The sequence below is a fragment of the Pagrus major genome, chromosome 5 (assembly GCF_040436345.1).
Source record: "Pagrus major chromosome 5, Pma_NU_1.0".
Taxonomy (NCBI): domain Eukaryota; kingdom Metazoa; phylum Chordata; class Actinopteri; order Spariformes; family Sparidae; genus Pagrus; species Pagrus major.
In genome coordinates this window covers 30,515,942-30,540,705 of record NC_133219.1, presented here as the reverse complement: position 1 = coordinate 30,540,705, position 24,764 = coordinate 30,515,942, and the positions used below count along the sequence as shown (strand labels likewise).

General features: G+C 43.8%; 1 protein-coding gene across 1 annotated transcript; it reads left to right on the top strand.

Moving 5' to 3' along the window:
• Positions 1-854: 854 nt before the first annotated feature.
• On the top strand, positions 855-24,001 carry LOC140996599 (NACHT, LRR and PYD domains-containing protein 3-like). The gene is made up of 11 exons (XM_073467035.1): positions 855-912; positions 1,700-1,802; positions 1,890-2,057; positions 2,698-2,850; positions 4,439-4,517; positions 5,470-5,698; positions 5,868-7,671; positions 7,771-7,944; positions 10,100-10,273; positions 21,796-21,842; positions 22,024-24,001. Exons 2-11 carry the CDS (start codon positions 1,726-1,728, stop codon positions 22,605-22,607), a joined length of 3,489 nt encoding a protein of 1,162 aa, XP_073323136.1. The 5' UTR covers positions 855-912; positions 1,700-1,725; the 3' UTR covers positions 22,608-24,001.
• The last annotated feature ends 763 nt before the right edge of the window (positions 24,002-24,764 follow it).

The following is a 24,764-nucleotide window of genomic DNA, read 5'->3' as shown; positions in this document are numbered from 1 at the left end:
CATCATATTTTTCATTTTCACTGAAAGAACTATTTACATTGCAATGATGTGACCTACGTTGGGGTCTGTATCCAAACAAACATGTTGTCTCACATCAGAAGAACAAGAGTTGTAGTCCAGGGCTGCTCTGCAGCACTACAGTACTTCATTATGATGCCGTTCTGTCACATTCAGCCTTTTATAGCTTATGTTAGCTTGATAGCTTAGATGATGTTGTTGTTTGAATATGATCTAATAAAACATTGATTGTGAGCCGATGCAGTGAGGCTGGGATTAGTGTAATATGATCAGATGTTCTTGTATGTGTTCAGACTCTAGCTGCAGCTTTCTGAACCAGCTGAAGACTTTTAGTGCTCTCATATATTACACATTAAACTGATAACACACACTATACTTTGGGTATCCTTTATAGATTTCTCTATAAAGACATTAGATATTTCAACCTGAACAGGTTTTAACCTCCCTAACATATCAAAGTATAAATAACTAATGCAGCAGTTCAGCACCATGGACAGGGACAGTCACATGCTGCACCTTGGACAAAAAAAATGCTGCGATCCAATTGGCTGTCAGTGAATTACAGCCATTCACAGCTCACCATCTCTGGTCTGGTGTAGTGGATCGGTTCTGATGCTGGACAGTTTTTGTTCCCTCAATGAGTTCGTGTCCCGTATTTGTCTTTTTCCTTTTTCTTTTAAGAGGGTTCATAGTTCTTCTATGTGGTGCATGTTACTCAAACAGGAAGCAAGGACGAGTAAGTGTATTTAATAAAAGTTTATTAGAGATACACGTCACAGGAAGAGCAACTCTCCCTTTTCCTGTTTACAACGTCTTCAGTAACAGTCAGCAACGTTCATACAGCGACTGAGGGTCAGACACGTTTCCTCAAACAGGAGCCCAACTACAGATCAGGTTTGTTTTACACAGAGAAAGCCTGAACAAAGAGGCGCATCTGAGGACAGCTGCGTCTTCTCTTCCCGTGTTCAACATGTGTTGAAGCTGCGACAACCACAGACGCATCGTCGTGTTGGACATGTTGGACATGTTGGACAGGCTCACGCAGCCTGTCAACGCGTCCGCGTCCTCCCCCAGGACTACTCGTTACTATTACTACATCAGTACTCACTGTGGGACCACACCCATCTTACAGCTCGGTTCTGACCCAAGCCAGCTGCAGCTAGAAAGGTGAAGCACGATCCGCTTTGGACAAACGCAACCTGACGTGACGTTGCGGCGGCCAGTGATGTAAACTGTCGATGTGATCAGCAGCATGAATCAGCAGAGACACAAAGAATAGAGTCTAACATGATGCTTCACTTGTGATCTCTCACTTTGGTCTTGTGCTTCAGTTTAAAACTGATCTGATGATCGGCTTCACATCCTGGTTATTTCATATTATTTTTAATTTGTCGATGAGGATCATCGATCGCTCGAAGGACCTGCCTGCTGGTAGCAGAGCAACATAGCAGCGTCACCTGCGTTGTTCAGTTTGACAGACTGATTTGAGATGCATACTGTCACCCTCTGGATCTGTGGGGGTTAAAGTTCACGACGTTACATCACACAAACTATGGAGGGACCATCCCACACTGCCCCACAACCCTGCAGCTAATCACCAACGCCCGCTGCTGTTGAAATGAATAGTTGCCTGTTAATATTGAATTGATGTGCAGATGAATGATCTGTGTTTCCTCTGCAGACGACAGTGTGTGTGAGCTGAGCAGCATGAATCAGTGTGAGGACAGAGAGGAGAGAGTCCCTCCCTCTAAAACCAGTCTGTGTGGGGAGCATGAAGCTCAGAGGTGAGACCACCATCTCTACCTGTCCACCACTCACATCACTCCACCATCATTATTCACACTCAAAGCTCTGTGTGTGTTGTGTTAAAGCCCAGAACAGCAGAGACCAGACTCTGCTGGACCTGGACCTGGACCTGGACCTGGACCTGGACCTGGACCTGGACCTGGACCTGAGCCCAGCTGTGTGTCCTTTAAGAGTGACTGGTCAAACGAGCGCTTCATTGACTTTAAAGGAGAACAGGCCTCTGCTGCACAGAGGTAAGCTGTTAATATCACCTTATATATCTATATGTGTGGCGTGTCAAACATATATATCAGTTTGTTTTCAGCATCGTTCTGACGGGAAATTAAATGTGTGAGAGGCTCAAATTTAATTTCTACTCTGTGGCTACAATTCACCAGCTCACAGTCTGTCATTTGAAGTTTTCCCTGTCTTCAAAATGTCTGTAGGCATGGGTCAGAGTTAACTTACAGTTTAGTTCACTCAGCTCTTCCTTCAGCTTTGTTTTTACACATCACAAGTTCTGTGTAGAAAGTGGCGTACGCCTTTTTCAGCCCTGTGACGTAAGTACACAACTTTTATAAACGAGACCCCAGATTCTGCTGAACTGGAACTAGAACCTGGTTCTGAACCAGCTGTGTGTCTTGAAGGACTGTTTTTTTACCTCTTGTTTGACAGGATTCAGTAAATCAGTGACTTTGTTCTGGTTTGGTTCAATATTTGATGAGAAAATGAAGCGATGATCCACAGACTGAAATCATTCAGCTTCATGTTTTATTGAACTCTGGTGTGTTGATCCTTTTCTTGTTGATAGCTGCTAGTTTCTCCAGCAGCTTCTGTGTCTGAAGAATAAAAAGAGAATTTCAATCCCTGGTGGTCTTCCTCTCTGTCTAACAGCATCTATAGGAGACCAGACTCTGCTGGACCTGGACCTGGACCTGGACCTGGACCTGGACCTGGACCTGAGCCCAGCTGTGTGTCCTTTAAGAGTGACTGGTCAAATGAGCGCCTCATTGACTTTAAAGGAGAACAGCCCTCTGCTGCACAGAGGTAAGCTGTTAATATCATTAAAATGTGACTGCTTCATGTTTTAACTGTTAATTATCCAGAGAAGTTTTTTAAAGCTGTCAGTTTGTTTTCAGCATCGTTCTTCTTCACTCACATTTATATTGTCACATCTGAAAGCTGCCCAGTAAAACCAGTCTGCAGCTCTGCTCTCCAGTTGAACTTTTCCTCCACACACTCGTTCTGACTGTTGTCTGATGACTGCATGAGTATAAAACACATTTCACCGAGGCTAACAGATGCTATCTGCTAACGAAGGCTAACCCTGATTCCACAGAGTTCCTCCATCAAATCATCATTTTCCAGTGTTGATTTGAAGGAGTCTGTCGATGCAGAGAAGAATGTTATGGATCACTATTTCCTGCCCGAGCTCAAAGAGGAGACAGTGCAAACCTTTACCTCAGCTCAAACATGTGCGGCGTGTCGAACAAGCTAAAAGAGAAAAATACATTTTATTGTGTGACAGAAACAACCAGACCAACTTGTTCCTGTTTGCTAACATGTAGCTCAGAGAAGAAGTTGTGTCCTTCATTTGACACAGTTCAGTGTGAAATCACCCTCAGGTTTGTTTGATCCACTTCTCTCTGGGTTTCTCTCTGGTTTTCATCATGTTTCACTCACTTCACCTGCTGCAAGTTTATTGTGACTCACCAGTTTGTGCTGAACAAGTAGCATCGTATTAGCTTGTGTGAGCTGTGCATTGCTGTCCACAGTATTATAGAGGTCAACAAGAGCTGAACGGCCCAAACCAGACAAGCTGCTGAACCAACACAGTAAACTGAAGTCTGTACAGAACTCAGACTGAACTGTTGATTCACAGTGGGATCAGCAGTACCATCAACACGTTAATGTCAGGGGAAACCATCTGATTCAATGTTGTCAGCAACACTTTGACTTATGGTGATTTATTGAATATGTTTGATATATTCAAGTATCACAGCCCAATATGTCAGATTACCATACCATCATAATTGAGTTTTCAGTGTTTCCACTGGTCACTTCCAGCTTCACAGCTCAGAATCACTATTTTAACTGGATGATTATCCTGACTCGTAGCTGCTAACCAGCTTTTCACCGTGTGGAACAACTCTTCTGTGAAGAGAACAAGAAGATGGTAAATGGTAAATGGACTTGCATTTCTATAGTGTTTTTCCAGTCTAGTGACCGCTCAAAGTGCTTTACAACACTTGTCACATTCACACATTCACACTCTGATAGCAGAAGCTGCCATGTGAGGTGCCGACTGCTCATCAGGAGCAATTTGGGGTTCAGTATTTTGCTCAAGGACACTTCAACATGCTGTTTTAGAGTGATTAACTATTGAATTAAGTGACCATGTAGATCTGTCCAAAAAAGTTCAGTAGATATAAAATGCTTTAAATCATAACAGAGAAATATATGTGATCCATTGAACATGAGGCATGTGTGTAAATGTGACCGGTACAGAATCAGATGTATCTGACACTGATCGACCGGTCACCGGTCATAGCCTGTCATGATAAACACTGGCTGATTCTGGTACCTGGCTGTTCAATCGGTGCATCTCTAGTAATTCTTCATGATTCCTCCACAGAGTCGAGCAGGAGAGCTCAGAGGTTCCCAGTGGTCAGTCTGCTCAGCAACATCAAACACACCTGGACTCAATATTTATGGTATGTACATGTACAACCCTGATTCCAGACAAAGGTAGGACAATGTGTTAAAGGTAAATAAAAAACGAATGCATCAATCCATCTGTGTCCGCTTTTCCAGGGTCGGGTGGCAGCAGGCTAAGTAGTGTATTCCTGCTTAGTCCTTCTCCCAGTAACTCTTTCCAGCTCCTCCTGGGGATCCCCAGTCATTCCCAAGTCACATCAGATATGCCAGTCTACAGAGGAAAGTCATCGGCCACTTGCATCTGCGATCTTATTCTTTCAGTCACTACCCACAATTGATGACCGTAGGTGATGGTCATGAATTGTGGTGCTGATCCTCATAGCGACCACTTTGGGCCTGTCTGCTTCAGGAGACCCCTGGGCTAACCAAGCCAGAAAGGCCTCCTCCTCCAGTTTGTCACCACTGGTGTCCACAAGCGGCTACAATGGACTGTAGAAGACTGTTTGTCCACGCAGTTTGAAGTGTTGAACCTCGCCCCGTCATTTCTTGGAAACGACTGAGCCTTTCGTGGATGTCCTTTTTATACCAGTCATGATACAGTCCCCTGTTACCAGTTAGCCTGTTTACCTGTGGAATGATCCAAACAGGTGTTTTAGGAGCATTTTGCTGCAACTTTAGTCTTTAGTTGCCCCTGTCATAACTTGTTGCCTGTTGCTGCCATCAAATGCAGAATAATATACATTTGCAAAAATCAGTGATGATGAGACTCCTACTCAACATTAAATACATCGTCTCTGAAATCATTGCATTTAGTTTTATATATGTTTAACACAACATCCTAACTTTTTTGGAATCAGAGTTCAACAACTACTTTTACATCTGTGGTGTTCATAATAATCTTCATTCTGCTTAATACATGAGTGGGTTGTCAGTCTGTCCAACATGGATCGGATGTTTGGTTCCATGATTTTAGTTTGATCGTCTCATTCATATAATATTCTGTTCCAGCTGCTGGAGGACAACATTGTCAGTTTCGTGAAGAACGAGCTGAAGAAGATCCAGAAGGCTCTGAGTTCAGATTACCCAGAAGGCTTAGAAAGTCAGAATGAGGATGAGGAGGTGTTGGATGGTGAAGATGAAGAGCAGAAGAGGAGCAGCAGAGAGGCATTTCTGAAGATCACACTGAACTTCCTGAGGAGAATGAAGCAGGAGGATCTGGCTGACTATCTGCAGAGCAGTAAGAGGATTTCTCTAAAGATTTAACATGTTGGATCAATGAGACGTTTACTGAAGTCTCAACAGATGGACAAAAATATCTTCATATACTGATTCTTTGAGGAAGTAAAATGTTGAAATATTTAATCTATAATTTATTAATGAATCTTATTTGTCTTTTGCTCAATCAGGACATCTTGCTCCAGTTTGTCGACGTAAACTTAAATCTAACCTGCAGAAGAAGTTCCAGTGTGTGTTTGAGGGGATCGCTAAAGCAGGAAACCCAACCCTTCTGAATCAGATCTACACAGAGCTCTACATCACAGAGGGAGGGACTGCAGAGGTCAATGATGAACATGAGGTCAGACAGATTGAAACAGCATCCAGGAAACCAGACAGACCAGAAACAACAATCAGACAAGAAGACGTCTTTAAAGCCTCACCTGGAAGAGATGAACCAATCAGAACAGTGATGACAAAGGGAGTGGCTGGCATCGGGAAAACACTCTTAACACAGAAGTTCACTCTGGACTGGGCTGAAGACAAAGACAACCAGGACATACAGTTCACATTTCCATTCACTTTCAGAGAGCTGAATGTGCTGAAAGAGAAAAAGTTCAGCTTGGTGGAACTTGTTCATTACTTCTTCACTGAAACCAAAGAAGCAGGAATCTGCAGATTTGAAGAGTTCCAGGTTGTGTTCATCTTTGACGGTCTGGATGAGTTTCGACTTCCTCTGGACTTCCTCAACACTGAGATCCTGACTGATGCCACAAAATCCACCTCAGTGGATGTGCTGCTGACAAACCTCATCAGGGGAAGCCTACTTCCCTCTGCTCGCCTCTGGATAACCACACGACCTGCAGCAGCCAATCAGATCCCTCCTGGGTGTGTTGACATGGTGACAGAGGTCAGAGGGTTCACTGACCCACAGAAGGAGGAGTACTTCAGGAAGAGATTCAGAGATGAGGAGCAGGCCAGCAGAATCATCTCCCACATCAAGACATCACGAAGCCTCCACATCATGTGCCACATCCCAGTCTTCTGCTGGATCACTGCTACAGTTCTGGAGGATGTGATGAAGACCAGAAAGGGAGGACAGCTGCCCAAGACCCTGACTGAGATGTACATCCACTTCCTGGTGGTTCAGTCCAAAGTGAAGAACATCAAGTATGATGGAGGAGCTGAGACAGATCCACACTGGACTCCAGAGAGCAGGAAGATGATTGAGTCTCTGGGAAAACTGGCTTTTGATCAGCTGCAGAAAGGAAACCTGATCTTCTATGAATCAGACCTGACACAGTGTGGCATCGATATCAGAGCAGCCTCAGTGTACTCAGGAGTGTTCACACAGATCTTTAAAGAGGAGAGTGGACTGTACCAGGACAAGGTGTTCTGCTTCATCCATCTGAGTGTTCAGGAGTTTCTGGCTGCTCTTCATGTCCATCTGACATTCATCAACTCTGGAGACAATCTGCTGGCAGAAGAACAAACAAGATCCAAGACGTCTGAAACAAGAACAGAAGAATCTGCAGAGACACACCTCTACCAGAGTGCTGTGGACAAGGCCTTACAGAGTCCAAATGGACACCTGGACTTGTTCCTCCGCTTCTTCCTGGGTCTTTCTCTGCAGACCAATCAGAATCTCCTACAAGGTCTGCTGACAGACAGAGGAATTATCTCACAGACCAATCAGGAAACAGTCCAGTTCATCAAGAAGAAGATCAGTGAGAATCTGTCTCCAGAGAAAAACATCAATCTGTTCCACTGTCTGAATGAACTGAATGATCGTTCTCTAGTGAGGGAGGTCCAACAGTCCCTGAGTTCAGGACGTCTCTCCACAGACAAACTGTCTCCTGCTCAGTGGTCAGCTCTGGTCTTCATCTTACTGTCATCAGAAGAAGATCTGGACGTGTTTGACTTGAAGAAATACTCTGCTTCAGAGGAGGCTCTTCTGAGGCTGCTGCCAGTGGTCAAAGCCTCCAACAAAGCTCTGTAAGTAGAAGTTATTGATGAATAAATACTATCTGCTGTTTTTCAGCAGGAGATATGAATGAAAATGTATTATTTGTTTCCTTGCGGTTGTCTCTCCAGGCTGAGTGGCTGTAACCTGTCGGAGAGAAGCTGTGAAGCTCTGTCCTCAGTTCTCAGCGCTCAGTCCTCCAGTCTGAGAGAGCTGGACCTGAGTAACAACAACCTGCAGGATTCAGGAGTGAAGCTGCTGTCTGTTGGTTTGAAGAGTCCTCACTGTACACTGGAGAGTCTCAGGTCAGGATTCATTAACCCATTGAACTGATGACCATTTAAAATCTGATTTATATAAGTAGACAGCCAGCTAACCTGAAGTAATGTGTCTGCTCATTTAATTTGTCAAAATACATTTAACTTTACTGTGGAGGAAGTGTCCAGACTCAGAGAATTACTTTCCACAAGAATATTTCATCATTTTCTCTTGTTTTTGCTTTTGTTGTTAAATTATTATCAGAGACAGTTTCAAATATTCTTAATATGTATCTGGACCAAAAGTCATCTCAAGAAAAACAAACATAACATACAGCAAAGAAGGGCTGTGAGATACGGCAAAAACATATTATCTAAATCATTGTTTTCCATATTGATCACTATCAATATTCATCATAATATATAATTTCATAATTCTGCCAATCTGAAGAATATCCTGAAGCCTGAAGAAGCCAGAGGGATCAGTGGTAAAACTTTAGATTGTAGTTTATTAAAATAAAAATACAAAGAACAACATAAACATCCAACTGTGTAAATATAGTTTGGTTTAGAATATATTTTGTAATTAAAGAATAAACATCTGAATAACATCTAAATTTAAACTAACTAACTTTATCTGCCTAAACAAAACCAGCTGTCTTGTCTTGTAACTAATTAAAATAATGTAGATAAAAGTAAAAAACGTAGCTAATTTTAAGACTAACGTGGGAAAGCATTTTCATTCTCAGAGTGGTCACTGGGATGCCTATCAGAACTGGGCCTTCAAGATGCAACACTGTAGCAGAACCAGCAATAAAAATCAGTTCCACTCACCAGTGACGTTCACCTGAAGACGAAATCCATCCTCCTGTCCTTTTGGATGAATTTTTCAATAATTTCATTAAACAGTCGTCTTGAAAAGGGCACTGACAATAAATTCGCGTCAGTATCATCTCCACCTGCTGTATCAATATCATCTCCACCTGCTGTATCAATATCATCTCCACCTGCTGTATCAATATCATCTCCACCTGCTGTATCAATATCATCTCCACCTGCTGTATCAATATCATCTCCACCTGCTGTATCACTATCGTCTCCACCTGCTGTATCACTATCATCTCCACCTGCTGTATCAATATCATCTCCACCTGCTGCATCACTATCATCTCCACCTGCTGTATCACTATCATCTCCACCTGCTGTATCAATATCATCTCCACCTGCTGTATCAATATCATCTCCACCTGCTGTATCAATATCATCTCCACCTGCTGTATCAATATCATCTCCACCTGCTGTATCACTATCATCTCCACCTGCTGTATCAATATCATCTCCACCTGCTGTATCAATATCATCTCCACCTGCTGTATCACTATCATCTCCACCTGCTGCATCAATATCATCTCCACCTGCTGTATCAATATCATCTCCACCTGCTGTATCACTATCATCTCCACCTGCTGTATCAATATCATCTCCACCTGCTGTATCACTATCATCTCCACCTGATGCCATTTTCAACGTTGGCTATCAATCACAACTCACTAGTTAAGCTGGGTCTCGCGTGACTGAGCAAGCGGGCCTTCCAGAATACCCTGGAGCCGTAGAAAATCTTAAAGAATACGCCCATTGGCTCCAAATCCAAATATGATTGGTTGATCAAATTGTCAATCCAAATGTACACTCTCATTACGTTTAATGGTCAGGGCATTCTATAAAGGAAATAGAATACCCTGGATGGAGGATATTCTCCCCAGAGACACCGTAGAAAAATATCTGATTGGTTGAATTTCTTCCAACACAAAACCGCTCAGTGTATGGACAGAAAACTACAGAAACAAGTCGGCGTAATTTTATCTTATTTACAGAATTAATAAGATACGTATCTTTTTCATCTGAGGATTCCAGGGCCGTTTTTGAATACCTTGAAGGCCTTGAAGATTCGCCACTGCAGGTTGGATCCTCTTCAGGGGATGGAGAAGATTATTTGGTGTTTTGCTGAAGCACAAAAAATTAGAGATGTTTACTGTTATTATGAGAAGTGAAACATATACTTATCAGCCTCAGCTGGACTCTGTTTACTGATGATTAGTTAATGAGGAGAAATGTTAATTTATTTGGAGACGGTCTGTTCTTGTGTCTGACTCATCAGTCTCCTCAGATGATCTGCCATGTGTGTTGTTCTGTGTGTCTGCAGGCTGTCAGGCTGTCTGATCACAGAGGAAGGCTGTGCTTCTCTGGCCTCAGCTCTGAGCTCCAACCCCTCCCATCTGAGAGAGCTGGACCTGAGCTACAATCATCCAGGAGACTCGGGAGAGAAACTGCTGTCGGCTGGACTGAAGGATCCAGACTGGAGACTGGACACTCTCAGGTATGATGAGTCAGTGTGATGGAGGAGGAAGAGTCTGATGAGTATGAGTGTGATATGAACAGTGACACATGTAAGAAGCCTTTTTCCTTTTATCAGAACATGAACACTGGTTCAACATGAAGAGGAGATACTTGTGTAGGAGGAGAACATCTCCAGGAACAAACATGATCATTGTTTCTTGGTAATAACTGAGTTTGAACAGATCTCTGCATGTTAAAGGAGCTGTCTGTCATTTTGAGAAAAATCCCTTTTTGTCCTCTTCACCAGGATAGAATCAGCTTCATCTCTGTACAGAGAGAAGTCCAGGACATGGTTAGCCTAGCTTAGCACAAAGACTGGAAGCAGGGGGAAACTGCTAGCCTAGCTCTATCAAAAGACATACAGAGGTGTGTGTGTTGTGAGGGAAATTGTCTCTTTAATACCTGCAGCACAGAGAGAAGAGCCACAGTGTCTCTGCAGTCTTCACACTGTCCTGACTTATATACTGTCAGCTAACAACAGAACAGCTGTTACACACTTCATGACAGGTGTTGATCATTTCTTCACCAAAGCAGTGACCCTTTGATGTTTGACTGGACAGTAACTGTCAGCCTCTCTACCTTCCTGTTAACACCTGAGGCAAAGAGAACTGCCCCTCGGGCTTCCTGCAAGATGGCGGACGGGTCAGATGCTCAGCTTTTAGCTGGATCAGGCAGAAACGCTGAGAGCGGGACTTGCTAGCATTGGTAGAGATATATGTACGAAAATATTAAGAAGACACTGAAGGAGAGGCGTGAAGACCTACAACAACGTGCGGGACGCAGTGGAGGACATGAAAGCAAGGGGATTGACTCAGCACAAGTGAAGACTTGGGGCTTGTGGAGGAGTGGACCTGGGCGTGGGGATGGCAACCAGCAGGACGCGGTGGGTCCAGGCAGGATGTGGCAGCACAGCGGGCAAAGGAAAAGTTGCAAGGATATCAGAGGAGACCCGACAACTGACGCCCCGATAGTGAAAGAACTAACAGCACTGCAAGATAATACGGACGGCTTCATTTATTTGACTTCAACATATATAAAACACCAACAAGGTTGGACAGGTCCAGACTGGGTTTGGCGCCGTTATACGGACACAGCTCTGGGTCTATGGATGGGCCCTCACAGAAGAGGATTTCCCATCCACCCACCAACAGGGACCTGGTGGAGAAGAGAAGAATAACCCCCATATGGAAGTCCCACATAGTTCACAGTGTTCTTAATTTTGCTTTAGTTCACGTTTATGTTCAGCTGCTTGGGAAAAGATGCACACACGTTATTGAAGCAGAATGGTAAGTAACGATTTAAAGAAAATGTCCTAAAATGTAAATGGTCCAAATACACCTAAGAAGAGAGGAATGGTCTGAACAAAATTGAAAAAAGAAAAACAGCATGTCATATTGTTACAGGAAACCCACCGGTCCCAAACAGAACACGTACAATTTAAAAATTCATATTACAGTTCATATAAACAAGGACGTAAAAGAGGAGTTATGATACTAATTCCAATTACAACTACATTTGTTAGTGAAAAGGAAATGAAGGATAAAGAGGGAAGATGTGTACTAGTCAAGGGGAAAACTAGAGACTGAACCTGTCACATTGATAAATGTACATGCACCTCCAGAAAGCAACAAGCACTTCTTCAAATCCTTATTTAATGTTACAGCAACAGAACCAGAAGGTATTTTAATTTGTGGGGGGACTTCAACATGGTCATGAACCACTGTCTATACAACCAGTTTAAAAGGAAATGAAAAACACACGTCAGAATGAGTAAAGCTGTCCTCAGAAGAAATGGGAACGATCGACATCTGGAGGAATTGTTGTCGCCAATTTTGATGTGTGAATATGTTATGTTGTGTATGTCTTTGGTGAGTCATGTAAATAGCAGTGTAGCTTGTCCACCTGCGCACCAGGGGGCATAGACAGGGAATCACGGTGGTAACGTAGTCTGTATCGGGGAGTCACCGGTGAACAGGTGGAGGGGAATTAGGATCACGGAAGCCACACAGTTTTTCAACCGTTCGTTTGTGTGTGTGTTCGTCCGAGATGTTTTCTGTTATATCATAACGTTAGTCTTTCCGGTTTTCTTTCATATTTACACGTTGGTTTCAGTTCAGTCATTCAACACAGCTGGTTTTCTGTAAATATTTTTTCTCTGCATAAAATAAACGGAAAAACGCATACGTCATGGCAGAGCTCATCTTTTGCACAACGACACAGTGGAAACGACTTCAGATTCCCTCAAGTGGCAGTTTTGTGGTTAGATTGCCACCACAGGAATCTCAACCTTGAAAAAGATTTCACACATTATTCGGCAAAACACAGTGTACACCCAAGAACTGATTACTTCTTTCTAAATATAGGTGATAGGTACAGAGTGTCTGAGGGTAAAATTGGAGGGGCAGATATATCAGATCATAACAGCCTGTTTTTAAAAATACATCTAAATGCCAGAAAAAGACAAACAATCTGGAGACTTAATGTAGGAATACTAAATAATAAAGGGTTGGTGGAAGAATTAAAAAAGGAAATTAGGCATTATATGGAGGACAATAGCAATAGAGAAGTCGACCCGTATATTGTTTGGGATGCCCTAAAAGTGGTTGTCCGGGGAAAGTTAATAGCTAAAACCACTTTAATAAAAAGACTTAGAAGAGAAGCGTACCAGAACCACTCTATAAGATTGAGAGAATTAGAGCAACAATATCATCAAACAAACAACCCAAAAACATATAAACAAATTAAGGACACTAAAACGAAGATAAATGAGATATTGTTGGATGAATATGGAAAGAAGATCATATTTTTGAAGCAAAATTATTATGAAACTGGTCCCAGAGCAACAAAACTCCTAGCAAAACGAATACGAAAACAGCAAGCAATAAATAGCAAACATTAAATTAAGGACCCAAACACCAACGAGACGATACATGAACCAGAAGATATAGAAAGAGTATTCCAGAGGTTCTGTGAAAAACTATATACACAACCAACTGCTGCAAATAAAGAAGAAATGAGGACCTTCTTAAATTAACTTGATCTTCCGTCGATTGGCACTTACCAAAATGAAAGACTCACAGCAGACATTACAAGGGAAGACATTATCCAAGCAATAAATTCAATACATCTCCAGGGAGCGATGGCTACCCTGCAGAATGGTATAAGATTTATAAGGAGGAACTGTTACCAGCCCTCCAGACCTCTTTTAACTGGACCCTCAAAGAAAGCAAAATACCACCAACGTGGGCAGAAGCAATCATTTCAATCATCCCAAAACCAGGAAAGGAGAGGGACAGATGTGAAAGCTACAGACCGATCTCAATACTAAATAAAGATTATAAACTATATACGTCAGTTATCTCTAAAAGAATAAACACCTTCATAGCAGAATTAATAGATGAAGATCAAACAGGATTCATATCAGGCCGTCAAACCCAAAACAGTATCAGACCAACTTTACACATAATTAGCAAAGACAAAGAGGAAAACAAAGTACTGTGTTGTTAGCATTGACGCTGAAAAGGCATTCGATTGTGTTCACTGGAAGTTTCTTTATCAGATATTAGCACGATTCGGATTCAATAATAAATCAATACAACTGATTAAAACACTCTACCAAAAACCTTCTGCTAGAATTCAAATGAATGGAGATCTGACTGAGAAGATATATCTGCAGAGATCGACCAGACAGGGAGGCTGTTTGTCTCCGACCTTGTTTGTGATTTTTATTGAGCCCTTAGCTCGAGCAGTACGAGAAAACCAAGAACTTAAAGGGTCACAACTGGAGGAGGAGAACATAAAATTGGGCTTTTCGCTGATGACATCATCACTTTCCTCAGACAACCAAATACAACGCTCCCTAATTTGATGAAGCTTCTAGAAACATATGGCGATCTGTCAGGGTATAAGATAAATGTTTCCAAAACCCAGATTTTATCACTCAATTGTACTCCAACAAAAGTGATCAGAGAGTCATACGACCTTAACTGAAATCTAAAGTCAATTCATTGTTTGTGTGTGAAGATCACTGAAAGCATCTCTGACCTGTGCACAGCAAATTATAACAACTTGGATGTGAAATAGACCTAGAGTCAGGTCCAGAGCTCTTCAGCTCCCCAAAGAGAGAGAGAGGTGGTACGAGCCTCCCAAAATGAAGGGAATACTATTATGCTGCTCAGCTGAGACCTGTGTACTGTTGGTGTAAGTCAGAATTCACAGCGACATGGAAAGATATAGAAAGAGAAGTGAACCAAATCCCAATTCAAAATATGATCGGAGACAATAAACTACACAAGGAAGTCAAAATGAATATGGATCCAATAACAGTACACACGTTAGACCTGTGGTTTAAAGTATTGTAAATATCTAAGATACAGAAAGATGTGAGTATATTAAAATGGGCAGCAGACGATAGAAATGTCCTGCCTGTGAAGTCTGATCAAGGATTTAAGCAATGGTTAAAAAGGAATAACAGCTTGGTGTGTTCTGGTGAAGGAAGGGAGGCTGGAGAGTTTTGAAAACCTGAGAAGAAAGTATGAATCTGGAGCTCATGAAATCTACAGATATCTTCAACTAAAGGAATATTACAAAGAGGAAATCCAGCAGATTCTTCCAAAGAGATGAATGTTGTCATCCAAATCATAATGAAAGCAAACCAGGAAAGTGACATGAGAATAACTTCAGCATTATATCAAGGATGAGCACTAACGACAGTCATTCAACTGAATATATCAAGGTGAAATGGGAAGAAGAACTCAATGTAGAAACTTGAGAAGAAAGTTGTCATGATATGTGGAAGACTCACCATTCATCCACCAATTCATGGATCTGGAGGGAATTCTCATGGAAGAATCTGATCTGTTTCTTTATTACACCGAAAATGAAAAGCAGGCAGCTGCAGTCATCAGAAGTGTTGGAGAGAATGTGGGTCTGACCATGTCCATCGTTCTCATGTTCTCTGGACATGTAACAAAATAAGTGTATTGTGGGAAATGGTATGTAAGGTACTGCAGCTAATATTAGGATACGAGGTCCCAAAAGTAGTTTGGTGCTCCACTTATGTAAACTGTGGAAGGAAAAGGTTTTGGCACATGATGTATATCTGATTAAAATACTGCTAGTAGCAAGCAACAAAGCAATCACCAGGCAAGGAGGTGAGGAAGCAGCGCCAACGGAGATCCAATGGCTGCAGCTGTGGAGGAGATCTTTGTGATGGAGACACTGACACATAAACTGAGACTCCAAGAAGCACAGTTTGACAGAAAATGGGCAAAATGGACACTTTAAGACTCAAAATGAGGACATGGGACTGGAATGATGATTAACAGACAAACACATTTTATTTTTTTTTTTAACTTTATTTTTATTAAAGAGAAACACAAACATTCCTTGACAACATCACAAATTATGTATGACAGTGCTAAAGACAAGAAAAAAAAAAAAAAGAGAAAACAAAAACCCTTTTGGGCCCAGAAAGCTTAATAATACACATGAATGAAAAATAATAAATACATAGATAAATAAATAAGTGGACAGTTAAGACATTCCAGCATACTGTGGGGTTCCCCTCAGTTAGAGAGGTATCTTGCTATAGGTAGCCACCTCCTCACAAAAACATCAGACCTTAATTGTAATTTAGCAGTTAAAGCCTCCATTCCATACACCTCCCTCAGCTTCTGTTTCCACTGTGCCACTGTAGGTGGCTGTGGATTCATCCATTTTATTGTCACCATTTTCCTAGCAGTCATCAAGAGTATATGTAACAAGTGCTTTTGGTCTCTAGTGTACATGCCTTCAGGAGTTAGATCGAAAAGAAACTGACTTGGGATAAATGGTATATTAATTCCCAGAACTGTATCTATCTCGTTCTTTACCCCCTTCCAAAAAGGAAGCATCACTGGGCAGTCCCAAAATATGTGTGAGTGGTCGCCAACCACTCCACACCCTCTCCAACAGTATATTGCAGCTGGGTTATCTACAAATTTAGAAACCACGGAAGGCACCTTAAAGAACCTTGTCTTCGTCTTCCAATCAAACTCCTTCCACATGTTACTATTGATACCTTTATGACATCCAATGCACATTGTTTCCCACTCCCCATCCTCAATTATAATATTTAACTCCAGCTCCCATTTGTTTTTAATATAAAAAGTATTGTCTGGTATATCTAGTAACAAATTTCTGTATATATGGGAAACATGTTTTTTATTGGGTAGTTGATGTTTAATTATATTAATAAAGTAAGTTTCTATATTCGTTGGAGCATTTTTAATTATATTCCAATCTGTATGGTTTGTGATGTAATTCCTTATCTGAAAATACCGGAACATATCACTTTGGGGTAGAAGGAATTTGTCTTGGAGATATGAGAATGGCTGTACACCAGTGTCACATAACAACTGGTCAATAACCCTCAGATTTCTACCTGCCCACCTCTTAAAAGTGATATCTGTTGTTGAGGGGGGGAAATCCGGATTTCCAGTAATCTGCATAGCCCTTGAGAGGGCAACTGTTCCTCTAATTGTCTTTTGGACTGTCGACCATACTTTTAAGGTGTGTTTCACCCATACATTTTTAATTTTTAATTTCTTCTGGGACTGCTTGTTTAGAAACACTAAAGTAGATAAAGGTATTGCTGGTAACGAATTCTGCTCTATGTTCACCCATCCCGATTCTATGTCATTGTTAATCCAAGCTACCACTGCTGTCAGTTGTGCTGCCCAAAAATAATATTTTAAATTGGGGAGGCTGAGTCCACCCTTATCCTTCCCAAGAGTGAGCGTTTTAAGTCTCACTCTTGGTCTCTTATTTTGCCATATAAATTTACTTATAAGCTTGTCCAGCATATTGAAGGCTGATGTTGGGATCCCGACTGGGAGAGACTGAAACAAAAACAAAATTCTAGGAAGTAGATTCATCTTAACAGTCTCTACTCTACCCAAAAGGGATAATGGTAGCACATCCCATCTTGCCAATTCATTTTTAAATATCCCAAATATTTTTTTATAGTTCGCCTGGTATAGTTGTGTTACCTGGGGAGTGAGTGTGATCCCTAAATATCTGAAACCCTGTTTAGATCTGCGAAAGGACACTATATCATCAAGTTGGCTAGGCCATGTCCCAGACACCATCATCGCTTCTGATTTACTAGGATTAACTTTATAACCGGATACTAGACCATATTCATTAAGACTTTGTAGAAGAACAGGAACTGAGTGGACAGGATTTTCAATAAATAATAATATGTCGTCCGCGTATAGGGATATTTTATGTTGGTTTCCACTCTCATCCCTTATTCCTTGTATAAGCGGGTTACTTCTAATCAATTCTGCGAGCGGCTCAATGCTAAGAGCGAACAGGGCTGGCGAGAGCGCGTCCCCCTGCCTTGTCCCCCGTCCCAGATCAAAGAAATCGGAACATTGGCCATTAACTCTGACTCTTGACTGCGGATTCATATAAAACACTCTAATCCAACTCAAAAAGGTTTCGTTAAAGCCCATATGAGCCATTGTTTGCTCCAAAAATGTCCAGTCCAGTCTATCAAATGCTTTCTCAGCATCTAAGCTGAGAAGCATTGATGGAGTCTTTCTACCAGAAGCAATAGATTGTAGATTTAAAGCTCGTCTGACATTATTAGTGCCCTGCCGTCCGGTTATGAACCCTGTTTGATCAGAGTTTACTAATTTACGGATGTGTTTTTGTATTCTATTTGCCAAGATAGAAGTCAGGATTTTTAAATCCTGGCAAAGCAGACTTATCGGCCGATAGCCCGTACATAGAGTGGGGTCCTTTCCATCTTTGTGTATAACTGTGATAATTGCCTCTGACCAGGTTTTTGGGGGGTCCCTTTCATTCAGTGCATAATTATATACTCGACATAAAATTGGGGCTAGTTCGTTAACAAAAACTTTATAATATTCCCCAGAGTACCCATCGACACCCGGGGATTTACTGTTCTTTAATTTAATAATACTATCTATTATTTCCTGTACTGTTATGGGAGAAGATAGCGTCTCAGCTTCATCCTGTGACAATCTATTCAACTGGATCGAGTCCAGGAGTTTTGTTATTTTCTCCTCCTTCCCTATTAATTCTTGACCTTCATATAATTTTTTATAGTATGCAGCAAACGCCTCTGCTACTTCTTTCGGTTGGGAGGTAATTCTGTTTGTGTCAGGGTGTTTAATTTTAGGTACCACACGGTTCGATTGAGCTTTCCGTAACTGAAAAGCCAATAATCTACTTGCTTTATTCCCCATTTCATAATATTTTCTTTTCACAAATCTGAGCATTCCCTCTGCTTTATATGTGAGTAAATCATCTAATTTTTGTCTCTCTTGTTTTAGTGATTCTAATGTATTCCTTTTTCTCGATATTTTGTGTTCTTTTTCTAACCTAATAATTTCAGTCTCCAGTTCAAGTCTCCTGGCTTCTCTTTGTTTTTTTATTCTTGATGTAGACAAACACATTTTTGAGAGTGTTTAATACAAGACACTTCCCAAGCAGTGAATGTTCCTGCTGGTTGTGTTTGTTGGTTGTTACTATGTGACAATATCAATAAAGATTAAAGTGAAGAAAAAGAGAACTGCCCCTCATATGAGTTCTGTTCTGACCCTGACACCTCCCACAGCTCAGGAGAAGAGGCTCCGCCTCCTCTCACATCCTGATATGTTCTGATCCAAACACTGTGTGTGTGTCTGTGTGTGTGTGTGTCTGTGTGTGTCTGTGTGTCCATGCTCCTCCCCCCTCCTCCTTCTCCTCCTTCTCCTCCTCCTCTTCCTCCTCCTCCTCCTCTTCCTCCTCCTTCTCCTCTTCCTCCTCATCCTCCTCCCCTTGCTCCTCCTCCTCCTCCTCTTCCTCCTCGTCCCCCTCCTCCTCCTCCTCCTCCTCTTGCTCCTCGTCCCCCTCCTCCTCCTCATCCTCCTCTTCCTCCTCCTCCTCCTCTTGCTCCTCTTGCTCCTCGTCCCCCTCCTCCTCCTCTTCCTCCTCCTCTTCCTCCTCGTCCTCCTCCTCCTCTTCCTCCTCCTGGTCTTGCTCCTCCTCTTCCTCCTCCTCCTCCTCTTCCTCCTCCTGCTCTTGCTCCTCTTGCTCCACGTCCTCCTCCTCTTGCTCCTCTTGCTCCTTGTCCCCCTCCTCCTCTTTCCCCTCCTCCTCCTTCTCCTCCTCGTCCTCCTCCTCTTCCTCCTCCTCCTCCTCTTGCTCCTCGTCCCCCTCCTCCTCCTCATCCTCCTCTTCCTCCTCCTCCTCCTCTTGCTCCTTGTCCCCCTCCTCCTCCTCCTCTTCCTCCTCCTGCTCCTCTTCCTCCTCGTCCTCCTCCTCCTCCTCCTCATTCTCTTGCTCCTCTTGCTCCTTGTCCCCCTCCTCCTCCTCCTCTTCCTCCTGCCTCCTCCTCTTCCTCCTCCTCCTCCTTCTCCTCCTCATCCTCCTCTTCCTCCTCCTCCTCTTGCTCCTCGTCCTCCTCCCCTTGCTCCTCTTGCTCCTTGTCCCCCTCCTCCTCTTTCCCCTCCTCCTCCTTCTCCTCCTCGTCCTCCTCCTCTTCCTCCTCCTCCTCCTCTTCCTCCTCCTGCTCTTGCTCCTCTTGCTCCTCGTCTCCCTCCTCCACCTCCTCTTGCTCTTGCTCCTTGTCCCCTCCTCATCCTCCTCTTCCTCCTCCTCCTCCTCTTGCTCCTTGTCCCCCTCCTCCTCCTCCTCCACCTTCTCCTCCTCTTCCTCCTCCTCCTCCCCCCTCCTCCTCTTCCTCCTCCTGCTCTTGCTCCTCGTCCTCCTACTCCTCCTCTTCCTTCTCCTCTTCCTCCTCCTGCTCCTCGTCCCCCTCCTCCTCTTCTTCCTTCTCCTCTTTCTCCTCCTCCTTCTCCTCCTCTTCCTCCTCCTCCTCGTCCCCCTCCTCCTCTTCTTCCTTCTCCTCTTCCTCCTCCTCCTCCTCCTACACCTCCTTCTCCTCCTCTTGCTCCCCCCTCCTCCTCTTCCCCCTCCTCTTCCTCCTCCCCCCCTTCTCCGCCTCCTCCTCTTCCTCTTCCTTCTTCTCCTCCTGCCCCTCTTCCTCCTCTTCCTTCCCCTCCTCCTATTCCTCCTCCTCTTCCTCCTCCCCCTCCTTCCCTTCCTTCCCCTCCTCCTCTTCCTCCTCCTCCTCTTCCTCCCCCTCCTCTTCCTCCTCCCCCTCCTCTTCCTCCCCCTCCTCCTTCCCCTCCTCCTCTTCCTCCTCCTCATCCTCCTCCCCCTCCTCCTCCCCCCTCCTCCTTCCCCTCCTCCTCTTCCTCCTCCTCTTGCTCCTCCCACCTCCTCCTCCTCCTCCTCCTTCCCCTCCTCCTCTTCCTCCTCCCCCTCCTTCCCTTCATTCCCCTCCTCCTCCTCCCCCTCCTTCCCTTCCTTCCCCTCCTCCTCTTCCTCCTCCTCCTCTTCCTCCCCCTCCTCTTCGTCCTCCCCCTCCTCTTCCTCCCCCTCCTCCTTCCCCTCCTCCTCTTCCTCCTCCTCTTCCTCCTCCTCATCCTCCTCCCCCTCCTCCTCCTCCCCCCTCCTCCTTCCCCTCCTCCTCTTCCTCCTCCTCTTGCTCCTCCCACCTCCTCCTCCTCCTCCTCCTCTTCCTCCTCCTACACCTCCTCCTCCCCCTCCTCTTCCTCCTCCTACACCTCCTCCTCATCCTCCTCCTCTTCCTCCTCCTACACCTCATCCTCCTCCTCCTCCTCTTCCTCCTGCTCCCCCCTCCTCCTCCTCCTCCCCCTCCTCCTCTTCTTCCTCCTCCTACACCTCCTCCTCCTCCTCCCCCATCCTCCTCCTCCTCCTCCTCCTCCTACACCTCCTCCTCCTACACCTCCTCCTCATCCTCCTCTTCCTCCTCCTACACCTCCTCCTCATCCTCCTCTTCCTCCTCCTACACCTCCTCCTCCTCCTCTTCCTCCTCCTACACCTCCTCCTCATCCTCCTCTTCCTCCTCCTACACCTCCTCCTCCTCCTCTTCCTCCTCCTACACCTCCTCCTCCTCCTCCCCCTCCTCCTCCTCCTCCCCCTCCTCTTCCTCCTCCTACACCTCCTCCTCCTCCTCTTTCTCCTCCTACACATCCTCCTCCTCCTCTTCCCCCTCCTCTTTCTCCTCCTACACATCCTCCTCCTCCTCCTACACCCCCTCCTCTTCCTCCTCCTACACCTCCTCATCCTCCTCCCCCTCCTCCTCATCCTCCTCCTCCTCCCGCCTCCTCCTCCTCCTCCTCCCCCCTCCTCCTCCTCCTCTTCCTCCTCCTACACCTCCTCCTCCTCCCCCCTCCTCCTCCTCCTCATCCTCCTCCTCCTCTTCCTCCTCTTCCTCCTCCTACACCTCCTCCTCATCCTCCTCTTCCTCCTCCTACACCTCCTCCTCATCCTCCTCCTCTTCCTCCTCCTACACCTCCTCCTCCCCCTCCTCTTCCTCCTCCTACACCTCCTCCTCATCCTCCTCCCCCTCCTCCTCCTCCCCCTCCTCCTCCTCTTCCCTCCTCCTCCTCCTCCTCCTCCTCGTCCTCCTCCTTTCAGGGTGGAGCCTGCTGGAGTCCGATGGTTGACACCAGGTCTGAGGAAGTGTGAGTGTGTTTTTACTTTGATTCATGAAAACAAAGCAGCTTCACACTGATGACATCACTCATTCACACCTGTGATGTCATCATCAGACTGTGACATCACTGCTTCAGATGTGTGATGTCATCATCAGACTGATGACAGATTAATAACTGCAGCTGTGTTGTGTCTTTTTCTCTCCATCAGATTCCTGTGAGCTCACAGTCGACACAAACACAGTCAACAGAGAGATCGAACTGTCTGACAACAACAGGAAGATGATGTATGTGGAGGAGGATCAGTCGTATCCTGATCATCCAGAGAGGTTTGACTGTCGTCAGCTGCTGTGTAGAACTGGTCTGACTGGTCGCTGTTACTGGGAGGTCGAGTGGAGCGGAAGAGTTTCTATATCAGTGAGTTACAGAGGAATCAGCAGGAGAGGAGACACAGAGGACTGTGAGTTTGGATCCAATGATCAGTCGTGGAGTCTGATCTGCTCTGATCGTTACTCTGTCAGTCACAATAACAGATCAACATCCTCCATCACCTCCCGCTCCTTCTTGTCTGCCTTCAGCTCTGCCCTCTTCTCCTCCTCTGGTCTCCCCTCCCCTCCCTCTGGTAGAGTAGCAGTGTATGTGGACTGTCCTGCTGGCACTCTGTCCTTCTACAGTGTCTCCTCTGACACACTGATCCACCTCCACACCTTCAACACCACCTTCACTGAACCTCTTTATCCTGGGTTTGGGTTTGGGTTCTGGTCTTTTTCCTCAGTGTCTCTGTGTCGTCTGTAGGACGGAGAGTCTCCTCCTGAACAGACTCAACTGTTGACAGTTACAGGAACCTTCAGGTTACTGTCATCAGTTCATTAGATGATTGTGACTCAGTCATTAATGTGAAAACATGATGTTCCTGTTGGAGTTGTTGAGGTGGAGCTCATTTTGAACTGTTTTGTACAGGACTGACACTGATGATTCATTCAGACCTGCTCTGATGACACTGAGCTCCACAGTCTGGTTAAACTCCACTGGAGTCGCTGTGGATGATGCTCGGAGCCACAAGTGCAACAAGTCTTCTGCACGTACGAGTGGAAACACGAGCCGTCTTTACAAACACCTAGTGAGAGTTCATCACACACATCCAGGAGCAGAAATGCACAGACTGCTGAGCTCGTAGTTCATCTCTTGTTTCCTCATCCACCTCAGCTGTGTTACAGAGTCAACTACAGGCTACATACATGGTTCATGAAGAAGAGGAAGCATTAGTCCGCTGATGGTTTCCATCTAAACATGGTGCAGTTTCAGAGTCACACTGTCCTCTGGACGGAAGATATTTTGGCTCATAATTCAAATAGAAAATGAAAAAGATCATTTTACTGCCCTACTAGGAAGAATTAGGCCTGAACTCAACTTTAAAACTGGAAATTTAAAGTGTAAATGATGATGTGAAAATGTAAAGTGAGGACATGAGAAAAGGGAAATTTAAAATGGAAATGCTGGAAGTGAAAGCTGAAACTAAAGATGAAATGAAAACTGCTGATGAAATAAGACGAAGGACATCACATCAACATCAAACATGAAACTCAAAATGGGGAAGAGAAAAGCTTGAATGGAAAAAAGTAAATGTTGTTTTGCATTTTCATGTCAAGTCATTAATGAAATGAAGCCTCAGCTGTCATTTGAATGAACTTTGGTGAGAGACTTGAATCAGCTGATGGCTGTCATAGTAAAGAGGCAAATCACAAAGAAAAAAGCATTCAGCTCCTGATTTGAACACAAACTGTATCCATCACTACATTTCTGTGGAAGCCATGAAATGCTCTTGTTAGCATTTATTATGTTATGAAACATCTGTAAATGTCAAAATGAATCTTTAGTGATGATCTTTTCTTTGTACAAACTGATTCAAACTGATGCTCGTGTTCATTATAAACTTCTTCACTGCCTGTCCTGGACACATTTAAACTTATGATCATCACAGTGTAATGTGTCATTACAGCTCGTCCAAAACGCTGTTGCCTGGTTACTAACGAGGTCCAAGAAACGAGACCACGTCGCTCCTAATGTTGCTTCTCTGCACCTTCTGTCATGAAAACAGAGAGTTTGTTTCTTTAGCTTGTTTCAGTCACTGAAGATGTTTCTCTTCTCACCAACATTTCTACATAAAAACTACAGTCTGCTCCTTTAAAGGTCGTCAGTTTTCTGTCTCACAGCATCTTTCAGTACGTCTGGTCTCCACACAGTGAAACATTCAAAGACTTCATGTTTTTTATGTTTTCTTCACATTGAGCTCATTTTGGAAACATTGAGATCTCACATGAATTTTAAAATGAGGTTTTGTGAGTTTAACTGACGGCAACAAGTGTTCACTCAGAAATAAATCAGCTGATGTAGTTGATGAATCAGCTGATGTAGCTGATAAATCAGATGATGTAGTTGATAAATCAGCTGATGTAGTTGATAAATCAGCTGATGTAGTTGATAAATCAGCTGATGTAGTTGATAAATCAGCTGATGTAGTTGATAAATCAGCTGATGTAGTTGATAAATCTGCTGATGTAGTTGATGAATCAGCTGATGTAGTTGATGAATCAGCTGATGTAGTTGATAAATCTGCTGATGTAGTTGATAAATCAGCTGATGTAGTTGATAAATCTGCTGATGTAGTTGATGAATCAGCTGATGTAGTTGATGAATCAGCTGATGTAGTTGATAAATCTGCTGATGTAGTTGATAAATCAGCTGATGTAGCTGATAAATCTGCTGATGTAGTTGATAAATCAGCTGATGTAGCTGATAAATCAGCTGATGTAGCTGATAAATCTGCTGATGTAGTTGATGAATCAGCTGATGTAGTTCTGACTGACAGATGAACATTTACATTATTATAATGTGTCGCCCCATCAGGTCAGAACTTCAGGTAAAGTTCAGTACTGATGTTAGAAGGTTTGA

Bases quoted from the DNA above. Each gene is read 5' to 3' on its own strand.
- LOC140996599 (XM_073467035.1), top strand. From the start codon at position 1,726: ATGAATCAGTGTGAGGACAGAGAGGAGAGAGTCCCTCCCTCTAAAACC. The intron at 1,803-1,889 runs GTGAGACCACCA...GTTGTGTTAAAG, and splicing joins GGGGAGCATGAAGCTCAGAG to CCCAGAACAGCAGAGACCAG. The intron at 7,945-10,099 runs GTCAGGATTCAT...GTGTGTCTGCAG, and splicing joins TGTACACTGGAGAGTCTCAG to GCTGTCAGGCTGTCTGATCA.